The following is a 25812-nucleotide window of genomic DNA, read 5'->3' as shown; positions in this document are numbered from 1 at the left end:
CGCCACCAAGGTATTTTGGTCATTTCACATAGAGGCCTATAAAAGCCAGCAGCTCCCGTGGCAAGCCCTAGCCACCTCCTCCCCACACTCCCCCCACCCGCCTGCGCGTCCTCACGTCCCAGCCCCTCGTGTGCGCCGCCTCCACCCAAACCCTAACCCTAGCTGCATCCCACGCCGCCGCCGTCTCCTTCCCCTAGCCTTCCGGATCCCCGCCGTCGTCCTTGCGTGCACACGGCAGGTGCTCCGCCTCTTCCTCCCATCCGTCCAGATCTGCGGCGCACGGTCTCTTGCGCTCGCTCGCAACCCTCAACCGTGGCTTGGGTTTCGGGCTGGGCATCGCCTTCGTCGCCGGCGCGGCTCCGGTGGACTCCGGCGGCTCCTCTCCGTCTCCTTGCTCGCCCCCACACGCGGCTCCACTTCCCGCTGGCCATGGGGCTGGCTGGCAGCAGCGCCTCCCTCCCTCCCTGCCGCCGCCGGTCCCGCCGCACGGAGCAGCGCCACCGACGGGTCCATAGGCAGGTAGCCCCAACGCTCCTTCCTCCTCCCTCTTCCTTCACCACGACTCTTGTCCGTTCAATTTATGTTTTCCTGACTCTTGTGTCGGACGAGTGGTTGCTGTGGTAGATTGGGTGTCGTGAGGATGTATGCAACGACGACTGTTTCTGGATGAGTAGTAGTTGCCGCGTGCTTTTCCCACTGCATGTTCGAGTTCACATCTGATGGGATTTTGCCTGATAGGTGCCTGTGGTAATGCTTGCAGGGGCAAATATTGATAACTCGTAGTTTGACTTTTTTCAGATGAGCTAATGTACTACATGTTAGCAGCAGTGAAAAATGTTATACTAACGATATATATATTTAATCTGCACTACCTTGACATGAAATCATTGAAGCTTATAGCAGCAGCGTGCAGTTTGAGAGCAGCAGGAGCTTCGCCTTGGTTGTACTGGCCCAGATTGGTTGACACATTGGTTAGTTGTCCATGTGTACAATCCTGTTGATTGTGGAGCAGTAAGGAACATCAGGGAATGTTTATGACCTGGACTTATCATGTGTGAATAAAATTAGGAACTGTACAATACATGTTCTTCAGACCTTGTTGATCAACAAAATTATTGCCAAAAAAGTTGATACACATGTTGATCTATAGGTTTATTCATACAGGGTACTCTTGTGAGTATTTTCCATTTTGAAATTGAAAATAAGCTGTCAAAACTGAAATAAATTGGAGTACTGAAGATCTGCTTGTACTGCCATTTTTTTAACTGTGCAGCAAAAGAAATAGTTGCCAATCAGTTAGTAGCATAATCATTGACAGGGAGTATTTAGGACAATCCATGAGGTATACTTAGATGCAAAAAAATCGGTTAGAAGCTGTTCTTTTTTTCTGTGTGCAACTTAGGTATATGGGGTTCAGGAATATCATATGTACTGAATTTTCCTGTCAAAATTGGAGATCGGATCCAGCTCCATAATTTTACTGTATGAGCCAGCCTGTATAATTTTCAGTTTGTAGAGCTCTGTGTTGTCCTGTTTTTTTGTTGTTCTATTTTTCTATTGTTGATCAGATCCATGTTGTCCTAAATTGTAAAGTACAGCTACAAGTCTAAACCTGGACATTTTCAGAAACTGGACATTTTTAGAACCTTAACATTTTTGGTTAGTGGCTCAAAATTGTTCCAATAGAGGAATGATGTACTCTTTTTTCCTAGCTTAAGTTATTGATTGAGATGGCAATTCATGCTGTTATTCTAATTTTACACCCTTGTGTTCTTGGCAAAAATTACATTATTTGGTTCATATGAATGAGCATTATTGATGTTGTCTCCTTTCCTAAATGAACCGTTGATTTAGAACTACATGACAGAGCCCTGTTGCCATATGCACTGTCCTTTCCTGTTCATATAAATCTGCAATCTGGGTGTTACTCATGTTTCCTCAACTAACTTAATTATAGTCACTTTTGACCGACAAGTGTATCTTAACGGGCATTCTGATCTGTCTTTTTTGGTAGCTGCAGGTTCAAAAGCGCAGTAATGATATTTGCTTATAGTCACTTCAATTACTACACTTGGTTTATCTTTTAAGGGAAATCAGTTTTGTTTACACTGAAAATAATTTGTGTGCTTATCCCATTAACTTGAGTGTGTTATTACAGGTTGCAGGAATAGCTTTATATTAGGAGCAGCTTCTCCACCACCACTCAGCGGTAGAGGAGGTGTGCTTGTTCCCCAACACAACATAGCGACAGCCACGGTATCCTCGGCACTCTCCCTCTATCTACCCTCTTCTTTTCCTTACCGAAAAATTGTTTTTTTACCTTTTATAATACTTGTGATTTAGACCGATTTGTGTTTTGGGGGGCATCAATTTGGTGCTTCCCCTGTCCATGTGCTGCAGAGAAAAGGAGAAGAAGGGGATGTATGAGCAAGGACCAGAAGGACCAGAAGAAGAAGGGCAAGGGAGGTGGGGCGATATGCATGTCCAGGGAGGTCCGTCCCCCTCTCCTCCTCTTCTCTTTCCTTGTACCGCAGCAGCCCTTAATCACCTTTGATTTGATTTATTCAGTTGTGTTACTTGTTCTCTCCTAAGAAAAACTAGAAACCTGAAGAAAATTGTATTGAAAGTAGTTGAACTTCATGTTTTTCATTTTTATAACCAGGTCATCAGTGTTCCCTATATATCATTGATTGCGATCAATTAAGAGGTGAAGACATCATGTTTGGCAATAACTCTCGCTTAGACAAAGGTATATGCTCAATCTTATGAATTAGGAAACTAGGCAGTACTACTGTTGATCTTTCTCTAGCAAGTTCAGGCCATGTGTCATCCAGAGTTATTTACGTGTTAATATTTGGTTCATTTGGATGCTAGATTCTTGGGTTTGGAGCTAGATTAGTGATGCCTCACCAATCTGGATGCTACCGCCGAGCCTGAGGATTTAGGCCTTATCAGACCACTCTGATGCCAGTTTAGATGTTTTTGATTATTTGCTCCTTATCAGACCACTCAAGTGGGTTCAGCCTCAAGGTTTGTTCCCTTTTATCCAGTCTTTGCTTCTAGCTGTATATCTGTTTTGACCCGACATGATTTAGAAGAGGAAATGGAAATATGAGTGGGTTTGGTTAGGAGTTCTATGATGCTTACATGATTGTATAAATAGATTTTTCGCTGACCTCCAGTGCAGGTGGGTTACTGCATATCTGGCGTCCTCTTAATTTTATATGCCTTGGTGGCATTCAGTTGTTTATCTAACTCTTTATATGTTTATTTGGTTAATACTTGCTTCATTGGAGCCATTTTGTTTTTGTTCTGTATAGTTCCACCTGAGTCTAAATTATTATGCATTTGCTCACAAGAAAAGCAGTCAGGACTAGAAAGCTGCATTGTTATTACTTTTCCCTGGTTCAGACTGTAGTGTCAGGTTCAGAGATGATTGCAGCAAGGTCAAGTTCCTTTTTTACTGCACATGGATGTTTTGAATATGTTCTACCAAAACATTTTCTAACTAACATATTGATTTCATATTGTTGTTTTCTGTAACCTTTGATAGAAGGATCTGCTCATGTATTTTTCCTGTGTATATCTTTGTGCTAAAAAATGCATTTATGTTAAATATTAATTCCTAAATAATTGTTTCTGATAAACAACGATGCCTTTTTTACACAGGTTGTTTGATGCGTTCCTGCTCGTCGGTGGGACGGTGCAAGGCGCAACTCCGATGCGGTTCCTTGCCGGTTGGTCGGTGTTCAGGCGCAACCCCGGCGCGCACTGAGTACTGCCTCGGCTACAACCTCCCTTCGTGAGGTCCATCTTCCTCCCACTCCTCTGCTTTGGCTACTGTATGGGACATGGCCATGGCTATATTGATGTGGTGCTCGTCTGGTTGATGCTCTATGCCCTACTCATACATCGCTTCCTATTTGAGCTCTGTAGTTGTGGATCCATGCCATTTTAGGGTTTGTAGGCTGATAACCCACAAGTATAGGGAATCGCAACAGTTTTCGAGGGTAGAGTATTCAACCCAAATTTATTGATTCGACACAAGGGGAGCCAAAGAATATTCTCAAGTATTAGCAGTTGAGTTATCAATTCAACCACACCTGGATAGTATCTGCAGCAAAGTATTTAGTAGCAAAGTAGTATGATAGTAACAGTAACAGTAGCAAAAGTAATATTTTTGGGTTTTGTAGTGATTGTAACAGTGGCAACGGTAAAGTAAATAAGCAAAGAACAATATGTGAAAAGCTCGTAGGCATTGGATCGGTGATGGAGAATTATGCCGGATGCGGTTCATCATGTAACAGTCATAACATAGGGTGACACAGAACTAGCTCCAATTCATCAATTAATGTAGGCATGTATTCTGAATATAGTCATACATGCTTATGGAAAAGAACTTGCATGGCATCTTTTGTCCTACCCTCCCGTGGCAGCGGGGTCCTAACGGAAACTAAGGGATATTAAGGCCTCCTTTTAATAGAGTACCGGACCAAAGCATTAACACATAGTGAATACATGAACTCCTCAAACTACGGTCATCACCGGAGTGGTCCTGATTATTGTCACTTCGGGGTTGCCGGATCATAACACATAGTAGGTGACTATAGACTTGCAAGATAGGATCAAGAACTCACATATATTCATGAAAACATAATAGGTTCAGATCTGAAATCATGGCACTCGGGCCCTAGTGACAAGCATTAAGCATAGAAAAGTCATAGCAACATCAATCTCAGAACATAGTGGATACTAGGGATCAAACCTTAACAAAACTAACTCGATTACATGATAAATCTCATCCAACCCATCACCGTCCAGCAAGCCTACGATGGAATTACTCACGCACGGCGGTGAGCATCATGAAATTGGTGATGGAGGATGGTTGATGATGGCGATGGCGACGGATTCCCCTCTCCGGAGCCCCGAACGGACCCCAGATCAGCCCTCCCAAGAGAGTTTAGGGCTTGGCGGCGGCTCCGTATCGTAAAACGCGATGAATCTTTCTCTCTGGTTTTTTTCTCCCCGAACGTGAATATATAGAGTTGGAGTTGAGGTCGGTGGAGCACCAGGGGGCCCATGAGGCAGGGGGCGCGCCCTGGGGGGCAGGCGCGCCTCCCACCCTCGTGGACAGGGTGTGGCCCCCCTGGCCTTGATTCTTTCACCAATATTTTTTATTATTTCCAAAAATAATCTCCGTGAAGTTTCAAGTCATTCCAAGAACTTTTGTTTCTGCACAAAGATAACACCATGGCAATTTTGCTGAAAACAGCGTCAGTCCGGGTTAGTTCCATTCAAATCATGCAAGTTAGAGTCCAAAACAAGGGCAAAAGTGTTTGGAAAAGTAGATACGACGGAGACGTATCAACTCCCCCAAGCTTAAACCTTTGCTTGTCCTCAAGCAATTCAGTTGATAAACTGGAAGTGATAAAGAAAAACTTTTACAAACTCTGTTTGCTCTTATTGTTGTAAATATGTAAAGCCAGCATTCAAGTTTTCAGCAAAGATTATGAACTAATCATATTCACAATAACACTTAGGTCTCATGTTTACTCATGTCAATGGCATAATCAACTAGCGAGCAATAATAATAAATCTCGGATGACAACACTTTCTCAAAACAATCATGATATGATATAACAAGATGGTATCTCGCTAGCCCTTTCTGAGACCGCAAAACATAAATGCAGAGCACCTTTAAAGATCAAGGACTGACTAAACATTGTAATTCATGGTAAAAGAGATCCAGTCATAGTCATACCCAATATAAATTAATAGTAATGGATGCAAATGACAGCGGTGCTCTCCAGCTGGTGCTTTTTAATAAGAGGGTGATGACTCAACATAAAAGTAAATAGATAGGCTCTTCGCAGAGGGAAGCAGAGATTTGTAGAGGTGCCAGAGCTCGATTTTGAAATAGAGATGAATAATATTTTGAGCGGCATACTTTCATTGTCAACATAACAACCGAGAGATGGCGATATCTTCCATGCTACACACATTATAGGTGGTTCCCAAACAGAATGGTAAAGTTTATACTCCCCCTCCACCAACAAACATCAATCCATGGCTTGCTCGAAACAACGAGTGCCTCCAACTAACAAGAGTCCCAGGGGAGTTTTGTTTGCGATTATTTTGATTTGGTTTGCATAAAGCATAGGATTGGGCATCCCGGTGACCAGCCATTTTCTCGTGAGTGAGGAGCGGAGTCCACTCCTCTTGAGAATAACCCGCCTAGCATGGAAGATACAGACAGCCCTAGTTGATACATGAGCTATTCGAGCATGCAAAACAGAATCTCATTTGAAAGTTTAGAGTTTGGCACATACAAATTTACTTGGAACGGCAGGTAGATACCGCATATAGGAAGGTATGGTGGACTCATATGGAATAACTTTGGGGTTTAAGGGATTGGATGCACAAGCAGTATTCCCACTTAGTACAAGTGAAGGCTAGAAAAAGACTGGGAAGCGACCAACTAGAGAGCGACAACAGTCATGAACATGCATTAAAATTAGTAAATATTGAGTGCAAGCATGAGTAGGATATAATCCACCATGAACATAAATATCGTGAAGGCTATGTTGATTTTGTTTCAACTACATGTGTGAACATGTGCCAAGTCAAGTCACTCGAATCATTGAAAGGAGGATACCATCCTATCATACCACATCACAACCATTTTAATAGCATGTTGGCACACAAGGTAAACCATTATAAACTCCTAGCTAATTAAGCATGGCATAAGCAACTATAATCTCTAATCGTCATTGCAAACATGTTTATTCATAATAAGCTGAATCAGGAACGATGAACTAATCATATTTACAAAAACAAGAGAGGTCGAGTTCATACCAGCTTCTCTCATCTCAATTAGTCCATCATATATCATCATAATTGCCTTTCACTTGCACGACCGAATGATGTGAATAATAATAATAGTGTACGTGCATTGGACTAGGCTGGAATCTGCCGGCATTCAATACAAAGGAGAAGACAAGGCAATATGGGCTCTTGGTTAAATCAACAATAATGCATAATAGAGCCACTTCAACAATTTTATTATGGTCTTCTCCTATCGACCCCCAAAGAAAAGAAAAGAAATAAAACTATTTACACAGGAAAGCTCCCAACAAGCAAAAGAAGAACATGAAATATTTTTGGGTTTTCTTTTTAATTATTACTACTACATCATGAAAAGTAAACTAGCTAAAAGCTACAACTAATTTTTTTTATTTTTCTTAAGGTTTTTCAAACACACAAGAAGAAAGCATAAAAAGGAAAATAAACTAGCATGGATATTACAGTGAAAAAGTATGAACACCGACAACTAGCATGAGTGTGTGAACATGAATGTAATGTCGGTGAGAAGTACGTACTCCCCCAAGCTTAGGCTTTTGGCCTAGGTTGGTCTATTGGCATGGCTGGCCTGGCGGATACCCGAAGTTGTAACTGGGGTCGTACTGAGATGCAGCGGCTATTGCATCGTGGGCTGCAGCTTGGAGGCGAGCTGCCCTCGTCCTCCTCTCGTACTCATTTGCCTCCTCTCTGGTTATAGCATGTCTCCCTTTTGCCTGAAAGTCAAAGAGAGTAGGAGCAGGGAGGACAATATTGACGGTGTGACGCCTGTCAAAGATTAGTCGGTACTGGAGAGGCGGTTCATTCCTCTCAACAAACAGATGCTGAACCATGGCATTAAAATCTAGATAAGAAGGAGGCAATTCCATATCATAATCACGAATGGGTATATTAAGAAAATTAGCTAAACGGTTTGCATAAATTCCACCAAAGAAATCTCCATTAAATCTATTATTATGCAACCTACGTGCAATAATGGCTCCCAAATTATAATGTTTATCTCCTAATACAACACTCCTGAGAACACTGAGATCAGGGACACACATGTGGCATGCTTCATCCTTACCATTTAGGCACCTACCTATGAAGAGAGCAAAATAATGTAGAGCAGGAAAATGAATGCTCCCTATGGTAGCTTGTGTTATATCTCTAGACTCCCCAACAGTTATACTAGCAAGAAAATCTCTAAACTCAGATTTGCGAGGTTCACTAGGACTACCCCATTATGGAAGTTTGCAAGCAGTATTAAAATCCTCTAAGTTCATAGTATAAGAATTTTCATAAAGATCAAACAGGACAGTTTGAGAATTGCGTGATGATGAAAATTCAAACCTCCTCACAAAAGAATCAGTGAGATAGTGGTACTGACGGCACTTATCTGCCTCGAAGCTCACAAGATCAGCATTACACACATATGCGTTAAATTCTTCCTTGATTCCTGCTCGATCCATGAAGTCCTCTGAAGGCCATTCACAAGCCCGCACTTGAGCTTCCCTTGGTGGTTCATCGTCGGCATCGCGCATTGCGAGCCTGGGTCCTTGCTTCCTTGAAGGGCCACCTTGGTACATTTTCCTAAACATATTTCTTCCTCTAAAAAATTTCTGAAAATTTTAGTAACTTCAAATAAAAGTGAACCAAACTCAACAAAACTGATAGCAACTACTCCCACAAGTGCCTAGAGACTATATCATCCATTAGAACTACTTGGGACCATATAAATTTGACATGCAAGCTCAAGAACAGGGTCACCTAGGCAGCAAAAATTTTCAATGAATAAAGCACTAGAACAAAAACTAATTGGACTATTGGAGGAGTTACATACCAAGGAACAATCCCCCAAAGCAGTTTTGTGAGAGGTGCTTTGAGCAAGGAGATCGAAAATCGCAGCAAAATGAGCTAGAACTCGTGCTTGAGCTGGTTGGTGATTTTTTTTGGAGGAAGGAGTGTGTGGTGGCTGGAATAAGTGGAGGGGAGCCACCATGGGCCCACGAGGCAGGGGGCGCGCCCTGGACCCTCGTGGCCAGGTGCTTGCTCACCCTGCTGTGTTCTCAGTGCCAGATATTCTCGAATATTCCAGAAAAAATCATATTTCAATTTTGGGGCATTTGGAGAACTTTTATTTTCGAGGTATTTTTTATTGCACGGATAATTCAGAAAACTGACAGAAAATACTATTTTTACTTTATTCATTCTAAATAACAGAAAGTAAAAGGAGGGTACAGAAGGTTTTGCTTTCTAACTTCATCCATCTCATGCTCATCAAAAGGAATCCACTAACAAGGTTGATCAGGTCTTGTTAACAAACTCATTTCGAATAACATGAAACCAGAGAAATTTCGAATAACACTAGGTTACCTCGACGGGGATATGCACATCCCCAACAATAAGAATATCATATCTCTTTTTGACAGTAGGAAGAGGAAATTCAAAACCTCCAAAAATAATCGATGGAAATTTTCCAATAGAGTTGATACTATGAACTTGAGGTTGTTTCCTCGGAAAGTGTACCGTATGCTCATTACCATTAACATGAAAAGTGATATTGCCTTTGTTGCAATCAATAACAGCCCCTGCAGTATTCAAAAAGGGTATTCCAAGAATAATAGACATACTATCGTCCTCGGGAATATCAAGAATAACAAAGTCCGTTAAAATAGTAACGTTTGCAACCACAACAGGCACATCCTCACAAATACCGACAGGTATAGCAGTTAATTTATCGACCATTTGCAAAGATATTTCAGTAGGTGTCAACTTATTCAAATCAAGTTTACGATATAAAGAGAGAGGCATAACACTAACACCGGCTCCAAGATCACATAAAGCAGTTCTAACATAGTTTCTTTTAATGGTGCATGGTATAGTTGGTACTCCTGGATCTCCTAGTTTCTTTGGTATTCCACCCTTAAAAGTATAATTAGCAAGCATGGTGGAAATTTCAGCTTTCGGTATCTTTCTTTTATTAGTAACAATTTCTTTCATATACTTAGCATAAGGATTCATTTTGAGCATATCAGTCAAACGCATACGCAAAAAGATAGGTCTAATCATTTCAGCAAAACTCTCAAAATCCTCATCATTCTTTTTCTTGGATGGTTTAGGAGGAAAAGGCATGGGCTTCTGAACCCATGGCTCTCTTTCCTTACCATGCTTCCTAGCAACAAAGTCTCTCTTATCATAACGTTGATTCTTTGATTGTGGGTTATCAAGATCAACAGCAGGTTCAATCTCTACATCATTGTTATTTCTAGGTTGAGCATCAACATGAACATCATCATTAACATTATCACTGGGTTCATGTTCATTACCAGATTGTGTTTCAGCATCAGAAATAGAAATATCATTAGGATTCTCAGGTGTGTCTACAACAGGTTCACTAGAAGCATGCAAAGTCCTATCATTTTTCTTTTTCTTCCTCTTAGAAGGACTAGGTGCATCTACATTAGTTCTCTGAGAATCTTGCTCAATTCTCTTGGGGTGACCTTCAGGATACAAAGGTTCCTGAGTCACTTTACCCCCTCTAGTTGCAACTCTAACAACAAAGTCATTATTCTTACTATTTAATTCATTGAGCAAATCATTCTGAGCTTTAAGTACTTGTTCTACTTGAGTGGTAACCATAGACGCATGTTTACTAATGAGTTTAAGTTCACCTTTAACTCTAGACATATAATCACCCAAGTGTTCAATCATATAAGCATTGTGTTTTAATTGTCTACCAACATAAGCATTGAAGTTTTCTTGTTTAACCATAAAGTTATCAAACTCATCTAAACATTGGCTAGCAAACTTAGTAGGAGGGATTTCAGCTTTATCATATCTATAGAGAGAATTTACCTTTACTACCTGTGTCGGGTTATCAAGACCATGTGTTTCTTCAACAGGCAGTAAATTAAGACCATGTATTTCTTCAACAGGAGGTAATAACATCTTCAGCCTTTATACCTTTTCCTTCATAGATTTCTTTGCCTCTTGCATATCTTCGGGACTTAGAAATGGAATACCCCTTTTCTTCGGAGTTGGCTTAGGAGTTGGTTCAGGAAGTGTCCAATTGTTTTCATTAGTCAACATTATTCAATAGAATTTCAGCTTGATCATAGTTCTTTCCCTGAAAACACAACCAGCACAACTATCCAGGTGGTCTCTGGAAGCATCGGTTAGTCCATTATAAAAGATATCAAGTATTTCATTTTTCTTAAGAGGATGATCAGGCAAAGCATTAAGTAATTGGAGAAGCCTCCCCCAAGCTTGTGGGAGACTCTCTTCTTCAATTTGCACAAAATTATATATTTCTCATAAAGCAGCTTGTTTCTTATGAGTAGGGAAATATTTAGCAGAGAAGTAATAAATCATATCCTGGGGACTACGCACACAACTAGGATCAAGAGAATTAAACCATATCTTAGCATCACCCTTTAATGAGAGCGGAAATATTTTAAGGATATAATAGTAGCGAGTTTTCTCATCATTAGTGAACAGGGTGGCTATATCATTTAATTTAGTAAGATGTGCCACAACAGTTTCAGATTCATAACCATAAAAAGGATCAGATTCAACAAAAGTAATTATATCAGGATCAACAGAGAATTCATAATCCTTATCAGTAACAAGATAGGTGAAGTAGCATAAGCAGGATCATATTTCATTCTAGCATTTAGAGATTTTTGTTTCAGCTTAACTATTCTTAAGATCGCTTCTATCATTGCAAGCAAGAAAGTCTCTAGCAGTTTCTTCATCCATAACATAGCCCTTAGGCACAACAGGCAATTCATATCTAGGGGGAGAGTCTTCATCATCACTTTCATCAATATTATCTGTTTCAATAATTTCATTCTCTCTAGCCCTAGCAAGTTGTTCATCAAGAAATTCACCAAGTGGCACAGTAGTATCAAGTATAGAAGTAGTTTCATCATAATTATCATGCATAGCAGAAGTGGCATCATCAATAACATGCGACATATCCGAATTAATAGCAGAAGCAGGTTTAGGTGTCGCAAGCTTACTCAAAACAGAAGGCGAATCAAGTGCAGAGCTAGATGGCAGTTCCTTACCTCCCCTCGTAGTTGAGGGATAAATTTTAGTTTTCTCGTCTTTCAAGTTCTTCATAATGACCAGCAGATATAAATCCCAAGTGACTCAAAGAATAGAGTTATGCTCCCCGGCAACGGCGCCAGAAAATAGTCTTGATAACCCACAAGTATAGGGGATCGCAACAGTTTTCGAGGGTAGAGTATTCAACCCAAATTTATTGATTTGACCCAAGGGGAGCCAAAGAATATTCTTAAGTATTAGCAGTTGAGTTGTCAATTCAACCACACCTGGATAACTTAGTATCTGCAGCAAAGTATTTAGTAGCAAAGTAGTATGATAGTAACAGTAACAGTAGCAAAAGTAATATTTTTGGGTTTTGTAGTGATTGTAACAGTGGCAACGGTAAAGTAAATAAGCGAAGAACAATATGTGAAAAGCTCGTAGGCATTGGATCGGTGATGGAGAATTATGCCGGATGCGGTTCATCATGTAACAGTCATAACATAGGGTGACACAGAACTAGCTCCAATTCATCAATGTAATGTAGGCATGTATTCTGAATATAGTCATACATGCTTATGGAAAAGAACTTGCATGACATCTTTTGTCCTACCCTCCCGTGGCAGCGGGGTCCTAACGGAAACTAAGGGATATTAAGGCCTCCTTTTAATAGAGTACCGGACCAAAGCATTAACACATAGTGAATACATGAACTCCTCAAACTACGGTCATCACCGGGAGTGGTTCCGATTATTGTCACTTCGGGGTTGCCGGATCATAACACATAGTAGGTGACTATAGACTTGCAAGATAGGATCAAGAACTCACATATATTCATGAAAACATAATAGGTTCAGATCTGAAATCATGGCACTCGGGCCCTAGTGACAAGCATTAAGCATAGCAAAGTCATAGCAACATCAATCTCAGAACATAGTGGATACTAGGGATCAAACCCTAACAAAACTAACTCGATTACATGATAAATCTCATCCAACCCATCACCGTCCAGCAAGCCTACGATGGAATTACTCACGCACAGCGGTGAGCATCATGAAATTGGTGATGGAGGATGGTTGATGATGACGATGGCGACGGATTCCACTCTCCGGAGCCCCGAACGGACCCCAGATCAGCCCTCCCGAGAGAGTTTAGGGCTTGGCGGCGGCTCCGTATCGTAAAACGCGATGAATCTTTCTCTCTGGTTTTTTTCTCCCCGAACGTGAATATATAGAGTTGGAGTTGAGGTCGGTGGAGCACCAGGGGGCCCACAAGGCAGGGGGCGCGCCCTGGGGGGCAGGCGCGCCTCCCACCCTCGTGGACAGGGTGTGGGCCCCCTGGCCTTGATTCTTTTGCCAATTTTTTTATTATTTCCAAAAATAATCTCCGTGAAATTTCAGGTCATTCCGAGAACTTTTGTTTCTGCACAAAGATAACACCATGGCAATTCTGCTGAAAACAGCGTCAGTCCGGGTTAGTTCCATTCAAATCATGCAAGTTAGAGTCCAAAACAAGGGCAAAAATGTTTGGAAAAGTAGATACGACGGAGACATATCACAGGCTGTTGTTCATGTTTAGTTGCTATCATAGGAGCTCATGTGATGCTCTAGTTTACATGTGGATGCCCTGTTCCTATAGCTATGCTCCTGGATTTGCTAGATTGATCAGTGGCGTTCGTGCTAGGGCGATTATGATTAATCGTGGCTGAAATAAGTGGGCCTTTGAGCAATCGTGGCACCTGTGTGTATCAGGTTGGATCCTCCCTCTTGTCTCTAGAATTCTTTTTGATCCTGTGATACTTGTTGTTGTCCTTGGATGGTCATTCTTGTTGAGTGATAACCAGGGCAGCTCCATTGTATGAACAGATTGATCTGGTGATAAGAGATGACGGGGGTAGGTTATATGATCGAGGAAAGGTGAATCTGAGACCGCTATGCAATGAACCCTGAAACCAGAAACATGAGACGGATCGAAACCTGAGCGTTCTCAGCGATTAGAGCATTCTGGCCGTCCGATCAAAAGTCCCTCGTGATACCGACCATCCGATCTCGTGCCTGATCGCCGTGAGCCATCCGATTTTGACCCCGATCGACCTGGGTCGTCGGATAAAATTCTAATGGCAACAAATTGTAAATACCGTGCCCCCACCAGGGCATTTCGGTCATTTTGCTTAGGGGGGTATAAAGGGGCCCGCTGCCATGGGAGACCTAGCCGCCGCCTCCTCTCTCACTCGCTCCTGCAGCTGCCTCCCTCCCTCCCACGCAGGTGGCTCCCACCAACCACGACGGCGGCGGCAACGGCCACGGAGGAGGGCGGCATATCAGCGGCGCCGGTGATGGCGTCCGTGGCGGCTATGCAATGAACCCTGAGCCATTTTTATTTGTATTTAAAGGTGTTGCTTATTTATGCTCAAGTGGTGTTCGTGCTAGAGCGATGATGATTACCTTGGCTGGAATTAGTGTGCCTTTGAGCAATCGAGGCACTTGTCGGTATCAAGTTGGATCCTCCCTCTTGTCTCTAGAATCCTTTTTGGTCATGTGATACTTGTTGTTGTCCTTGGATGGTCATTCTTGTTGAGTGATAACCAGGGCAGCTCCATTGTATGAACAGATTGATCTGGTGATAAGAGATGACGGGGGTAGGTTATATGATCGAGGAAAGGAGAATCTGAGCCCACTATGCAATAAAACTGCAGCTACCTCCCCTAATGTGTGTAGTATTGAAGGCAAAAGAGAACTTTTCATGTCTTGCTACTTTAAAATTCCAAAAAGGTTCATTCTTCCTTTCCTGGTTACTTAACCATGATTTTTTTTGCTTTGGTTCTGATTGAGATACTAAAGATTGTTTATATATGAAAATTATAGACACTTGTAGTTTTGTATGCCTCAACTGTAGCTTAGGATCCAGTGTTGTAATGCTTTGCCTAATTAAAAATAACTCTAATCAATAATAGTGATTCTTTCCTTCTGATTTGAACTGAGAGAGGACCACTGATTCTTGATCTTAAGGTGACCCCATTTTTCTATGCCTCATGCACATGCTGCTCTATGTTTCCTTTTAAAGATTCTTGCTTGCATTTTGGGTTGGTTTTCTGCTCTCTATGTTCCCTTTTAGCGTTTCTTTCCGCTGTTGCTGCATTCCCTTTTTTGCATACTACATGCTCTTTTTGTATCTCATTCTGCATGTGACATAACTAACTAATACATCTTCGATCAGTATTCACATTGAGATGAAAGGTTATATCTGATATCATCTAGCTCAAGTAGGAACTTTCTGCTCCAATGTTTGCTATGAAAGGTTATAACTAATACATCTTCGATCAGTATTCACATTTCCTTGCCTGGTATATTTCAGTGTGAAATGAATCGTTTATGTGTATGAAAGTTTTTATAATATCATAAAAATGTTTAGTTTTAGTGTCCAGTTCACTGCCAATTCTCTTACTGCTTTTGTCATGACCATGCAAATCAATTATCCTATGGATTGACTATGCCGTGCTTACCTTGCATTGGTTTATTTTGCTATTTGTGGCCTATAGTAAACTCATCTATCATGGATGGTTACTTAGATTTTTTTAGATGTAAATAGTTTCTCAAACCTTCCTACTAACTTGACCATTATCTGCTTAATTACAACATTTGGACCGGCACCCTTGCACCAAGGCGCCCAGCCGGCTCGCCGCAAGTACAGCTACGCCGCCGCCTCCCCGGGGGGCTGCAAGGTGAAGTGGACGGCCGAGGAGAAGCCGCACGGTGGGGCCGTGCTCTCAAGTGGGAGGCGGAGCTCGCCTCCCCCAACGACGACCGCTTCGATCGCAAGTGGAAGTGGGAGCCCAAGTCCAAGCCCGGTGCTGCCGGCAAGGCCAAGACCAAGCTCGAGGAAGCCAGCGAGGATGACAAGAATAAGCCGGAGAGGAAGTGCACGTAGATCGAGGAGGTCCTCGCCGGCTACGACGCCATCTTCAAGGTACTCAGTACAAAAGATGAACTTTTTGTGGGGGTTTCCAGTATATTTCCGACAGGTTATAGTAGTTTAAAGATTGCAGTGGAATTTCAGTAGAATGCTAAGTCAACTTACTTAAAGTTTGTATACTGCCAAGTTAATTTACTCCATTCTTAAATGAATGCTGCCAAGTTCCACATATGCATGACTAGATTTAAGAGAAAGACTGCAGTAACTTAAAATGGAACTTCACTGTTTTGGAATTTCCAGTAGCTTAAAGATTGCAGTGGATTTTGACTTGGTGCTGTACTGAAACTTGTCTTGTTAGATTGTTAACTTGCTGATGCTTTCTTGATTGTGTTAATTTTGTGGAGTATTGTATCTCATGCTTAGTGCTGCACCAAGATTAGTATCTTGAACTACTCCAGTATTGCTTGAACTACTCCAGGAGATCATGTTAATTTTATTAATTCTATAGAGTAGTTTCAGTAATTTTACAGCAGCAGTACTCTTGCCTGCATATCCTTTTGTAAAAAAATTATTTTATCCTTTCCTCTACAGGATGATGACTATCTAATGGTGATTCCATATTCCCACATTTTTTGCCCTCATGCTGCAAGCTCTAAAGCTGCCCCTGCAATTTACTATCACAAGACATGTCCGGGCAGCAAGTCTCCTGTGGCGGTTACATTTAATTCATCATTACAATTGTTTGCTGGTTTGCTTGTTCCAACCTCGATATCTGCCTTTATATTCTTGTTGTTGTCTTTGGAGTGGAAGGTACCACCTGGTGGTATGTTGCTATTTTCACTTTGTTTTGAACAAGGCATGTATAGACTTCAGATTTTAATTCCTATCTCTCTGTCGTAAAAAGTAATATATGGTCTTGTGTTTTGTCTGGTCGTATGAAAGCACCGACCTTAATTTTGTCTTATAACCTGATGTTCATCTTCAGTCCCATTATGTTTTGCTTCTAACACAATTGGTTGTCTACACATGCTATTCCTGGGCTCTTACCAACAAATTGTTTCATAATCTGTCTAAACATTCTGACCGGCACCCTTGCGCCAAGGCGCGAACCCGATCTAGTTCACTACTAGTACTAGAGGGGGGTGGGGATCTCACAGCGGCGAGCTCGCGGCCATGGACGACGCGGTGGAGGAGCTCAATCCTCCTCGTCGGAGCTGCCGAGGTCGATGTACTTCTACTTCTGCTCCTCGCGGATGCGCCGCCACTGTCGTCCTTCTCCTTGGCGGCAAGGTTCGCCGCGACCGCCTGCTGGAACACGAGGTCGTCGAGCTCCTCGTCGTGGCGCCGACGCTCCGCCTCCTCGCGCAAGCTGCGTTCGGCTATGGCGACCGCGACCGCGTCGACATCGGCGACGAAGTCCTCGGGCCCGACGACACCGCGATGCACGATCTTCTCGGGCTCCTGCGTGACGGCGACGACCTCGATCTCCTTCGGCTCCTCTGACAACTCCCTCTTCACGGGGAGAAGGCTCGCGCCGGAAGAGGAAGAGCTCGCGGCGTGGCAAGAGCTCGCGGCGAAGGAAGATCTCGCGGCGGAGGACGAGCCCACGGCGGAGGGTCGTATTCCTCCGTCTCGCGGACGCGGGAGCTCGGCGGCGGCGAGAGGCCCCGGTTCGTCCACTTCCTCGCCCCGCGCTTCCTCGCGCCGTCCGAGCGGACACGCCGCTCGTGTTCGGGGTCGCCGCCGCCGACAGATCTACTCTCGGAGCCGCGGCCGGAGCTCCACATGCGACCCCACATGGCGGCTGGAGGCGGAATGCAGCTCACCGACGGCGAGAAATGTGAGGAGTGGAGTGGGGAATTGCGGAGAGACACCGCGGCGGGGGATAGGGTTTCGACCCGCAAAAGCACCGCGAACCCATAGATATACTGGTGGGAGGGGGGCAGTTTGCGTGCAGCGGTAAAAAAAATTATGGGCCGGGCAAATATACAGGCTCTGTTCTGGCAAGAAAATTGGGCCGAGTCTATATACTCACCGGAATTTTATGGGTTTGCCATTTTTGCGGGGTGTGTTAGAGTTGCTCTTAGTTGAGCATATATCGCTTGCTGGTTAACGATCCCGCCGGCCGTACGTGTTGCCATTAATTACTAAGAGAAAAAAATTGTCTCAAAATCTAAATTCAGTTACCTCTTACTCCTAGCTGATCCCATACTTGTTTCTTTTCTTTTTAGAAAAAAACGCAAAGGTTACATTGGTGCAGTAAAGGCACTTTCAACATAGACCCACAAACCATCTACATGCGTCCAGACCGAGCTGTCCGGACGTGTTTTATCATCCAACGTTATACCTTATCGGTCTGCTGAGCAGTCCTGACGCCCGTTTTCCCGCAAATTGAAAGTTAACTGGTCCACTCAAATCCTCCTCCTCGGTCCCATTCTCTTTCACTACGTCCTTGCTCCCCCTTGCTTTGCATCCGCATCCTCCTCGTTCGTCACCGTTGTTGTAACTCTCCGATCTCCACCAAGGTAGGACATCGCAACCCCCACCAACGCCTTCGACGTCCTTGGACTACGCCACCTTCCTTCTTTCATTCACTCAATGCTGCTCTACACGTTGTGTACTCTGCACGTGCTGCCGTGATGTACTATAGATTAGAAGGCGGACCATTCACGCACATACATTGTCGGATGAAGCTCCAGGGCAGTATGTGTCTGGTGACATGATCCATCCATGAAAATCTTGTGGAACATCCGATTAATCTTATTGAATTTGAACTACTGTTATACTAGACATATTTTCATGCTCTTTATGGATGATTTGTGTTAATTTCTATCCTAATTTTGATGAATTACGTCATGTTGGATGAAAATCATCTGGTTAGTTAAAATTCAGTTTGAAATGTATGCGACTATGGTTGGATGGACGGCTCCTGCATCAATGTCCGCGAACGGATGTGGCGTCCGACAGGTCTTTTATGAAAAAAAACATCTTAATGTTCCGTGTAATGTATGTGCATCTTGCTAGTAACTCAAAAGATTGAAAAATAAAAATCTACATATTTTTTAGCATATGGGCCATCATGATCTAAATACGAAAACAGTACATATGATCTAAATACGAAATGCGAGTACGAAAACAGTAACATATGATCTAAATCTGATTTGAAAGTCAGCGTTGGAGATGCCCTAAAATTGCTGATCACCGCCTATTACAGATTGATTTATGTACTGCAACCATCTGGATACTTTTGTGTTTGAAGAGTAAAGAGCCAACAACCACCTGTTTCTTTGTATTTATATTTCGCATTTAGATCATACATTCATATTCATATTCACATTTCGTATTTTGGTTGTACATTCATATTCATATTTCGGATTTTGATCATATGTACTGTTTTCGTATTCATTTGATGTGGGCCATTTTTCTCTACACTTATAAAAAACCAAGTTAGTGATGATGGTGTGCCTACCATCTTACAATATAGACCGTCCGATTGATGGATAGAAAGCAAACTATGGCAATTTTGCAAAAAGATACCCGCACCTCTCTCCACATTTACAGGTAAGGCCTTCCCTCGTTTATCTTTATCTCCCACAACCTCATTGTTGAGCAATTAAAAAAGGAAGCCTCTGAATAATCTGGCATGATGGCCGTTGTCGGCGTCGTCCATCCCCGTGCCATACTCCAATACTCCGATCACCAATCACCACCACGCCCCACTCCTCTTCACCTTATCTCTCCTTTTTCTCGAGATATTATTCGTTTTTACACATGATTACTCCCGCATGGGTCAATCACAACAGGTGTTTTATGAAAAAAATATTAATGTTCCGTGCAATGCACGTGCATCTTGCTAGTAACTCAAAAGATTGAAAAATGGTCCACACATTCAAAAGACGTGCGGAACGGAAAGCAGGCTGCCGCTCATGGGCTCTCGCATTGGGTGAGCGTCTCCGGCGGCTCCGCCCGATCTCCTTCCTCCGGCGTCCCCTGCTGCCGCGGGGACCAGATCCGGAACCACCACGGCGCCCTCTTTCTTCTGCCCCTCGAAGGTCCGCCCCCCGCTACGGCTGCGTCGCTGTCTGTTCAGGCGCCCGTGACGGCCCAATGCTCACGGCGGTCGCGCCGTCTTCGGCGGCCCCTCCGACTACGGCCATCACGCTCGATGCGGCCTCGCTCGCCGCCCGCAAGGCCGATCCGGCCATTCAGGGATGCTTCGCCGCCTCGCGCAAGCTCCCGTGCATGCCATCGGTGTCGGCCAGTCTGCCTCCTCTGCCAACCGTCCCCATCCTCCTTGTCGGCGCCTCTTCCGGCCGGCCGACGGCGCCCTCCGGCCTCCTCTGCTCGTCGCCAAGCTCCCAACCGCCCCGGCCTGATATGGATCGGGGGCCTGTGTCTCGCCGCCGGAGCTACGTTTGTGTTCTGAGGACGTCGTCGTGGAGGTGCCGGAGACCATTGACGGGTCGCCGGCACAGCTGCCCTGCCTGGGCGGCGGCCGGCCACCTGCTGCCTTGTTGAGCTCCAGCCCCCTGGTCTCTGGTGCAGACGCAGATGCAGACTTCCTCGTCGGGCCATATGCGGCATGTGTGGGGCTCATGGAGGACGCTGCAGGCTGGAAGCTTGTCCAGTCCTGCCGTGCACGGCTGGCACCTCGGCCATCTTCGGCTTTCATGCCTCATCAGCGCCCCCGGTCGCCCGCGTGGCTCTGGAATAGATGTTTTCGTTGCTTCGGAAAAGGTCATCGAGCGGTCGTGTGCAGGGATCCAATCCGGTGCAACCAATGCTTTCGCTCGGGACACCGTGCACGGGATGGCTGCAAGCCGGTGCAGCCGCGGCCTTCTGCAAGTTCTGTTCGGCCGCTGGCTCATTCTTGGGCTTCGATTGTTGCGCCTTCATCAACATCTGAGAAACATGAGGCCCCGTCCAACATGAAGACTCCTTCTGTCCCGATAGATGTGACACTCCAGTCTGCTCTAGGGGTGCACTCGAAGTTGCTAGGATCTGATCTTCATTGCATGACTTCCTCACAGATGAAGGAGGCAATTAAGCCGCATCGCGAGGTCGCCGACTCCTTGCAAGGCTGGATGGTGCGTATTGGGAGCTTTCTGGAGCGCGCGGAGGCTACTCTGCAAAGGCTCCCTCTTGCACAGGCTCCCGTGGTTGAGTCTTCTGTTGGCTTCATGGATGAGGCGGATACGGAGCTCTTTGGTAGCTTCTCGCCCCGTGTTGGGTCTAGTTCGACGCCCCTTGTGTTGCCGGACTCCGTGGGTGAGGCATCTGCCGAGGTTGTGTCTCCGGTGCTGCAGATCATGCCTGAGTTGCAGGTGTTGTGTGGGGAACATGTTTCGCCTGTGTCGATGGAGCAGCTCAAGTTGGGCTCTCTCCAGGCTTCGAAGGTGGACCATGTGTCCTCACCACCCCCCGTGGAGCCTTGTCAGGCTTCGGAGGTGGACTTGGTGCCCTCACCACCACCCGTGGAGCCTTGTCAGGGGTCAGACAACCTATCTCTCGGCGTGGAGCATGGAGTTTTAGATGTTGCTGCCCTTCCCTCTTCTGCGACCGTTGGGCAGGTGATGCATGTGAGTGGCATGACCATTGAGCCACTTGTGTTGGCACCTACTCCAAATCCAAATGCTCTTTTCGCGAAGGAACTCTGCGATTTGCTAGCCAGCGTGGAGGTTGCTAGACCTGGTTTGGGCAGGTCAATTGCTTGTCTCCTGATGGGGACGCCAATAAGGGGCAAACAAAAAAAGGCGGGCAAAGGCAAAAATGATGCCAAAAGCAAGGTGTCTATGGCTGCTTGATGGGTGATCTTTGGTCTCTCGGCTTGTCCTCTTTGTTTGGGTTCTCGTTGTGGGTTGTGAGGTGCTTGATGTCTTGTGTCGAGGTGTTCTCGTGGGGAGTCACTTGGCGTAGTAGCAGTGAAGGGGTTTGTGGATGTTGTGTTTTTGGAGAGTTTGGCGGGCCGCCGGTGCGGTTGTGGGGTTTCATGTCTTGGGAGTAGTTTGTCCGTGCTTCGTTTGTATTGGTTTCCGCCCGGTTTTCCATAAATTAACTGGGCAATTCTCTTCTTCTTAATTAATCGATGAGGCAAAACTTTTGCCTCCGTTTCAAAAAAAAAAATTGAAAAATAAAAATCTACATATTTTTTAGCATATGGGTCATCAATTCAAAAAATACAAGAAAAAGGAACAAAAAATTGTCAAGAGTGGGATTTGAACCCACGCCCTTTCGGACCAGTACCTGAAACTGGCGCCTTAGACCAACTCGGCCATCTTGACATCATGTGCTACTTGCAACAACTTACTTATTAGCTAGGTCAGCTCGGCCATCTGGACAGTCCACTGGGCCCACCAACCGTTATTCTCGGCTTTCTAACGCTTGTGTGGCTTCTCTTCAGACAATTTAACTTGGTTTGATTGCCAGGTTTAGTAGTACAACAAATGTCAAAACTGAACCTCAATTTGCTATGAAGTGGTCTTGCTGTCCCTGAAGCAAGTACAGTCCCTAAGTGACTGATTAGAACAAAGAAAATATATTACTACCAACATTCTCTGATAAAAATACTAGTAATAGTAAGCCGTGACACATTATTGCAAGCTACAACCACCATAGACAATGATCCAGGAGATTTAGTTATTACAAGCAGGTTCAGGACTATATATGCGATGGACACCGCAAGTTTATCTTGGGCCTAGGCGCTCATCATCTTGGTTCGATCTCCGTGAGTGACACCTCGTTCGGCGACGGCGACATCGCTGCCTGGGGCTTGCTGTCCCCGGTGGACTGGGATCCCCTTGGATACGCACCCGAGTACATGCCCGAGAAACCCTCCATGTCGTCGACGCAGAACGTCGGCCTCGACGGCGCCTGCAGAGACACCGTGCTGCTGCTGAGCATGACGTTCACCGCCGACATCGTGGGCCGGTCCGCGGGGCTGTCCTGGACGCACAGCAACCCGATGTTGACCAGCTTCAGCATCTGGCCTCCCGGCGAACGGCCTCCCAGGGACGGATCCACCAGCTCCTCGACTGTCCCGGTAGTCCAGTGCTCCCATACCTGCATGCATGTGCCAAGAAGTGAGACAGTTTTGTATCACAATCTTGAGGAGCAGAAATAAGAGGTAGTACTACTGACGAGGCTTAAGAGGTCAAGGGATGGCTCCGAGTCCGGGCTAGCGAAGCTGCTGTTCTTCCTCCCCGTGACGATCTCCAGTAGCAGAACGCCGAAGCTGAAGGCGTCCGACTTGACGGAATACTGCCCGCGCATCGCGTACTCCGGCGCCATGTATCCGCTGCGTGCAAGTGCAACACGAGCAAAAATCCCGTCGTGTAAATAAACGTCTGCGCATTAGTATTGTACCACTACGTGCTAAACGAAATGCAGGCCGTGCTTACTATGTTCCGGCGATGTGGCTGGTGACGGCCTGCGACTGATCCCAGCCGAACAGCTTTGCCAGGCCGAAGTCCGAGATCTTGGGGTTGCAGTCCGAGTCCAGGAGCACATTGCTGGCCTTGAGGTCCCGGTGGACGATCCTCAGCTGGGAGTCCTCGTGGAGGTACTGCAGGCCCCGGGCAACCCCGTTCACGATCTTGAGCCTCTTCCCCCAGTCCAGGCCCCTGCTTTTCTCTGCATCTGCCAACGGAACAACGAGGAAACGATCAGAACTGCTAGTGCTCTCATATAAAAAACGACGATGGAACGTACCGAATAGAACGGTGTCGAGGCTCCGGTTCGGCATGTACTCGTACACGAGCAGCTTCTCCTGTCCTTCCAGGCAAACGCCAAGGAGCCTGACAAGGTTCTTGTGCTGAAGCTTAGCGACCAGAACCAGCTCTGTTTTCAGCTCTTCTATCCCTTGCGTGGAGCTCTGTGACAGCCTCTTCACGGCTATCTCTTCACCTTCAGAAAGGACACCCTGTGCAATCCGGCAACCAACAAAGATGTGAACAACCAACCAACATGAAATTTGCATAATAATACTACTGTATGAATGTTGATTGGCACCTTGTAAACCGCACCGAACCCTCCTTCGCCAAGCTTGTTGCTCTCAGCGAAGTTATCTGTTGCAGCCCGCAGCGTCGATAGGTCGAGGAGGAGGGAATCGATGCTTTGGATGTCATCTGGATTAGTAGCTGAATCTGTAGCAACAAGGAAGGTGCACAATGATCAGCATATAACTGAAATGCAGTCAGTGGTTCCGATAGTTAGAATGTTTTTGGAAAAGGTAATGCGAGTGCATCATTGGTTGAATGGCTGCTGCGTGTTTAACTAATACTATGAAGAGGCCATCATGAACTTGGACTTTGAGTAAATTTATAGGTAACCAGTGAATCACCATTCCCCTGCTGTTAGGCCAGTTGATACATTGACGGTGTTAAGAGCAGTGTAGAGGGACTAGTGGCTTACATGGTAGTGGTACTGACGGCTTTCTTTCTGCCGATTTTCTCCTCCTCCAAAAGCAAACGCACGTTGAAATGAGAAGTAGTGCAGCAACTATAGGTAGTGTGATGGCCAAGATCAACCCTGTCCTATTTCTTGTTCGTTCTGCAAACAAATGACATGGATTTCAGACACGTGTAGTGCAGACTGCAGAGAAGTTGTATTCCACCATCCAAGTGACACCAATCAAGCACCAAAGAACAGCAACCATATGCGCCTGAAGAGTCACTTTTGTTTCAGAAACTCACCTTCTTCGGCCGCCGCTGGCGCTGGCGCTGGTGCAGGCGGCAGCACGTCCGGGAGTTGCAGCAGTGGGCGTCCGGAGAAGAAGGAGTAGGTCTCGAACCGGAAGTTGCATCGCACGCCGAACACTCTCCCACCCGGCTTCCCGACGAAGTACTGTGGGGTAAACTTCTCGATTATGTCCCTGAGGCAGCTCCGGCAGTCGGCCGCCTCCATGTCCGGCGTGCACTGCGCCAGCGAGTAAATCTTGGGGTACGTCGCGTCGTACCCCTCCTCCCCCGTGCCGAACCGCCGGGTCGGGTCCCCGGCGGCATAGTCGGCGGTGGCGTTGACGAGCCGGCCGGAGGCGGCGTCGAACGCCGCCGCGGCCGCGCCCGCGCTGACGTTGTTGCCGTTGAACGCGACGAACCTGCCGCTGTTGTCGGTGACGTTGGCCAGGAAGTCCTGGCCGGAGTAGCGGAGGATGCAGGGGTCGTCGAACATGGTGGCGTGCCGGTTGAAGGCGCAGAGCTGCTGCGCGTTCCGGAAGGCGGCGGCGACGCAGGCCGCGCAGGAGGAGGCGTTGGTGTCGCCGCGGCAGAGCGCGAGCGCGTAGACGGCGTCCGGCGCGGCGCCGGCGGCGCCCTTGGCGAAGAGCGCCGGGGACGCGGAGGCGTTCCTGGGGAGGCCGCCGGCGAGGGCGCGTATGTTGGCCTGGTAGGCGCTGCCCTCCGTGTAGTTCCCGGCGGCGGAGTCGCAGAGCTGCCACGGGAGCGGCTGCGCGCCGGCGAGCGGCGCGTGGAGGAACGCGAGGAGGAGGAGGGCGGCGGTGAGGTGGTAACAGAGAGCAAGGCTGCGTCGCATGCGCATGGCCGCCGTCGCCATGGAGTTGAGCTGCTGGGTGGTGTCGCCGAGTAGATGTACAGCACGGGCGTACTGGTAGTTTCCAAGTAAATCGAAGTGTGGATTTTCCACGGCCGACGCTGACGAACGAACAGACCGATCGAACTGTTGCTGCCTTGGCGCAGCAGCTGATGTCGAAAGGAGTACGATGAGCAGAGTGAGGTCGTGGTCGTGAGCGAGCGGACGCGGTTAGGTGGCGTCGCACATGGTGGGATTGGTCAAGTGAGGTGGCTTGACCATTTGTTTCTTTGGCCATTTTCTGCGTCAGGTATTCTAGATAGCTACGGCGTGCTGGACTACTGGCGGTGATGGATAGGTACGGCCTGATTACTGGTGAGTGTCAAGATGAACAGAGAAAACTTGGAGAAACGTCAAATAAACTGTACAGTAGTAGTACTAGGATGGTTCGCAATTACGTATTCGGTTACAAATTCTTCTGATCAA

At 45.9% G+C, this 25812-nt stretch overlaps 1 protein-coding gene, 1 long non-coding RNA gene and 1 other non-coding gene across 4 annotated transcripts; 1 reads left to right on the top strand and 2 right to left on the bottom strand.

Annotated features, from left to right (window-relative positions):
* The first annotated feature begins 239 nt into the window (after positions 1-239).
* Positions 240-4092, top strand: LOC123049160 (uncharacterized). Its single transcript, XR_006423463.1, has 5 exons — positions 240-519; positions 2159-2492; positions 2663-2749; positions 2875-3030; positions 3670-4092. It is a non-coding gene; the product is annotated as an uncharacterized lncRNA (long non-coding RNA).
* Positions 4093-22001: 17909 nt separating this feature from the next.
* On the bottom strand, positions 22002-22082 carry TRNAL-CAG (transfer RNA leucine (anticodon CAG)). Its single transcript has one exon. It is a non-coding gene; the product is annotated as a tRNA-Leu (tRNA).
* Positions 22083-22247: 165 nt separating this feature from the next.
* Positions 22248-25535, bottom strand: LOC123052494 (cysteine-rich receptor-like protein kinase 10). 2 transcript variants are annotated; one of them, XM_044475687.1, is made up of 7 exons: positions 24492-25527; positions 24211-24348; positions 23809-23942; positions 23509-23719; positions 23199-23436; positions 22939-23095; positions 22248-22860 (listed from the first exon to the last, which is right to left on the bottom strand). In XM_044475687.1, the coding sequence occupies exons 1-7, from the start codon at positions 25348-25350 to the stop codon at positions 22507-22509; spliced, it is 2091 nt and encodes a 696-aa protein (XP_044331622.1). In that variant the 5' UTR covers positions 25351-25527; the 3' UTR covers positions 22248-22506. The 2 variants fall into 2 exon arrangements, with proteins under 2 accessions (XP_044331622.1, XP_044331621.1); XM_044475686.1 differs by having other exon boundaries at positions 23199-23719; positions 24492-25535.
* Between the last annotated feature and the right edge of the window lie 277 nt (positions 25536-25812).

The sequence above is a fragment of the Triticum aestivum genome, chromosome 2D, assembly GCF_018294505.1.
Source record: "Triticum aestivum cultivar Chinese Spring chromosome 2D, IWGSC CS RefSeq v2.1, whole genome shotgun sequence".
Classification (NCBI taxonomy): Eukaryota; Viridiplantae; Streptophyta; class Magnoliopsida; order Poales; family Poaceae; genus Triticum; species Triticum aestivum.
Note: the sequence above shows the minus strand (reverse complement) of the source record. Positions and strands in the feature narration are given on the sequence as shown.

What these genes read in the sequence shown, in the direction of transcription:
- LOC123052494 (XM_044475686.1), bottom strand. Translation starts at nt 25,350, where the DNA reads ATGGCGACGGCGGCCATGCGCATGCGACGCAGCCTTGCTCTCTGTTAC. An exon ending in GCCGTCAGTACCACTACCAT is followed by an intron (nt 23,943 to 24,210) that starts GTAAGCCACTAG and finishes TTGTTGCTACAG; the next exon opens with ATTCAGCTACTAATCCAGAT. An exon ending in CCCTTGACCTCTTAAGCCTC is followed by an intron (nt 22,861 to 22,938) that starts GTCAGTAGTACT and finishes ACATGCATGCAG; the next exon opens with GTATGGGAGCACTGGACTAC.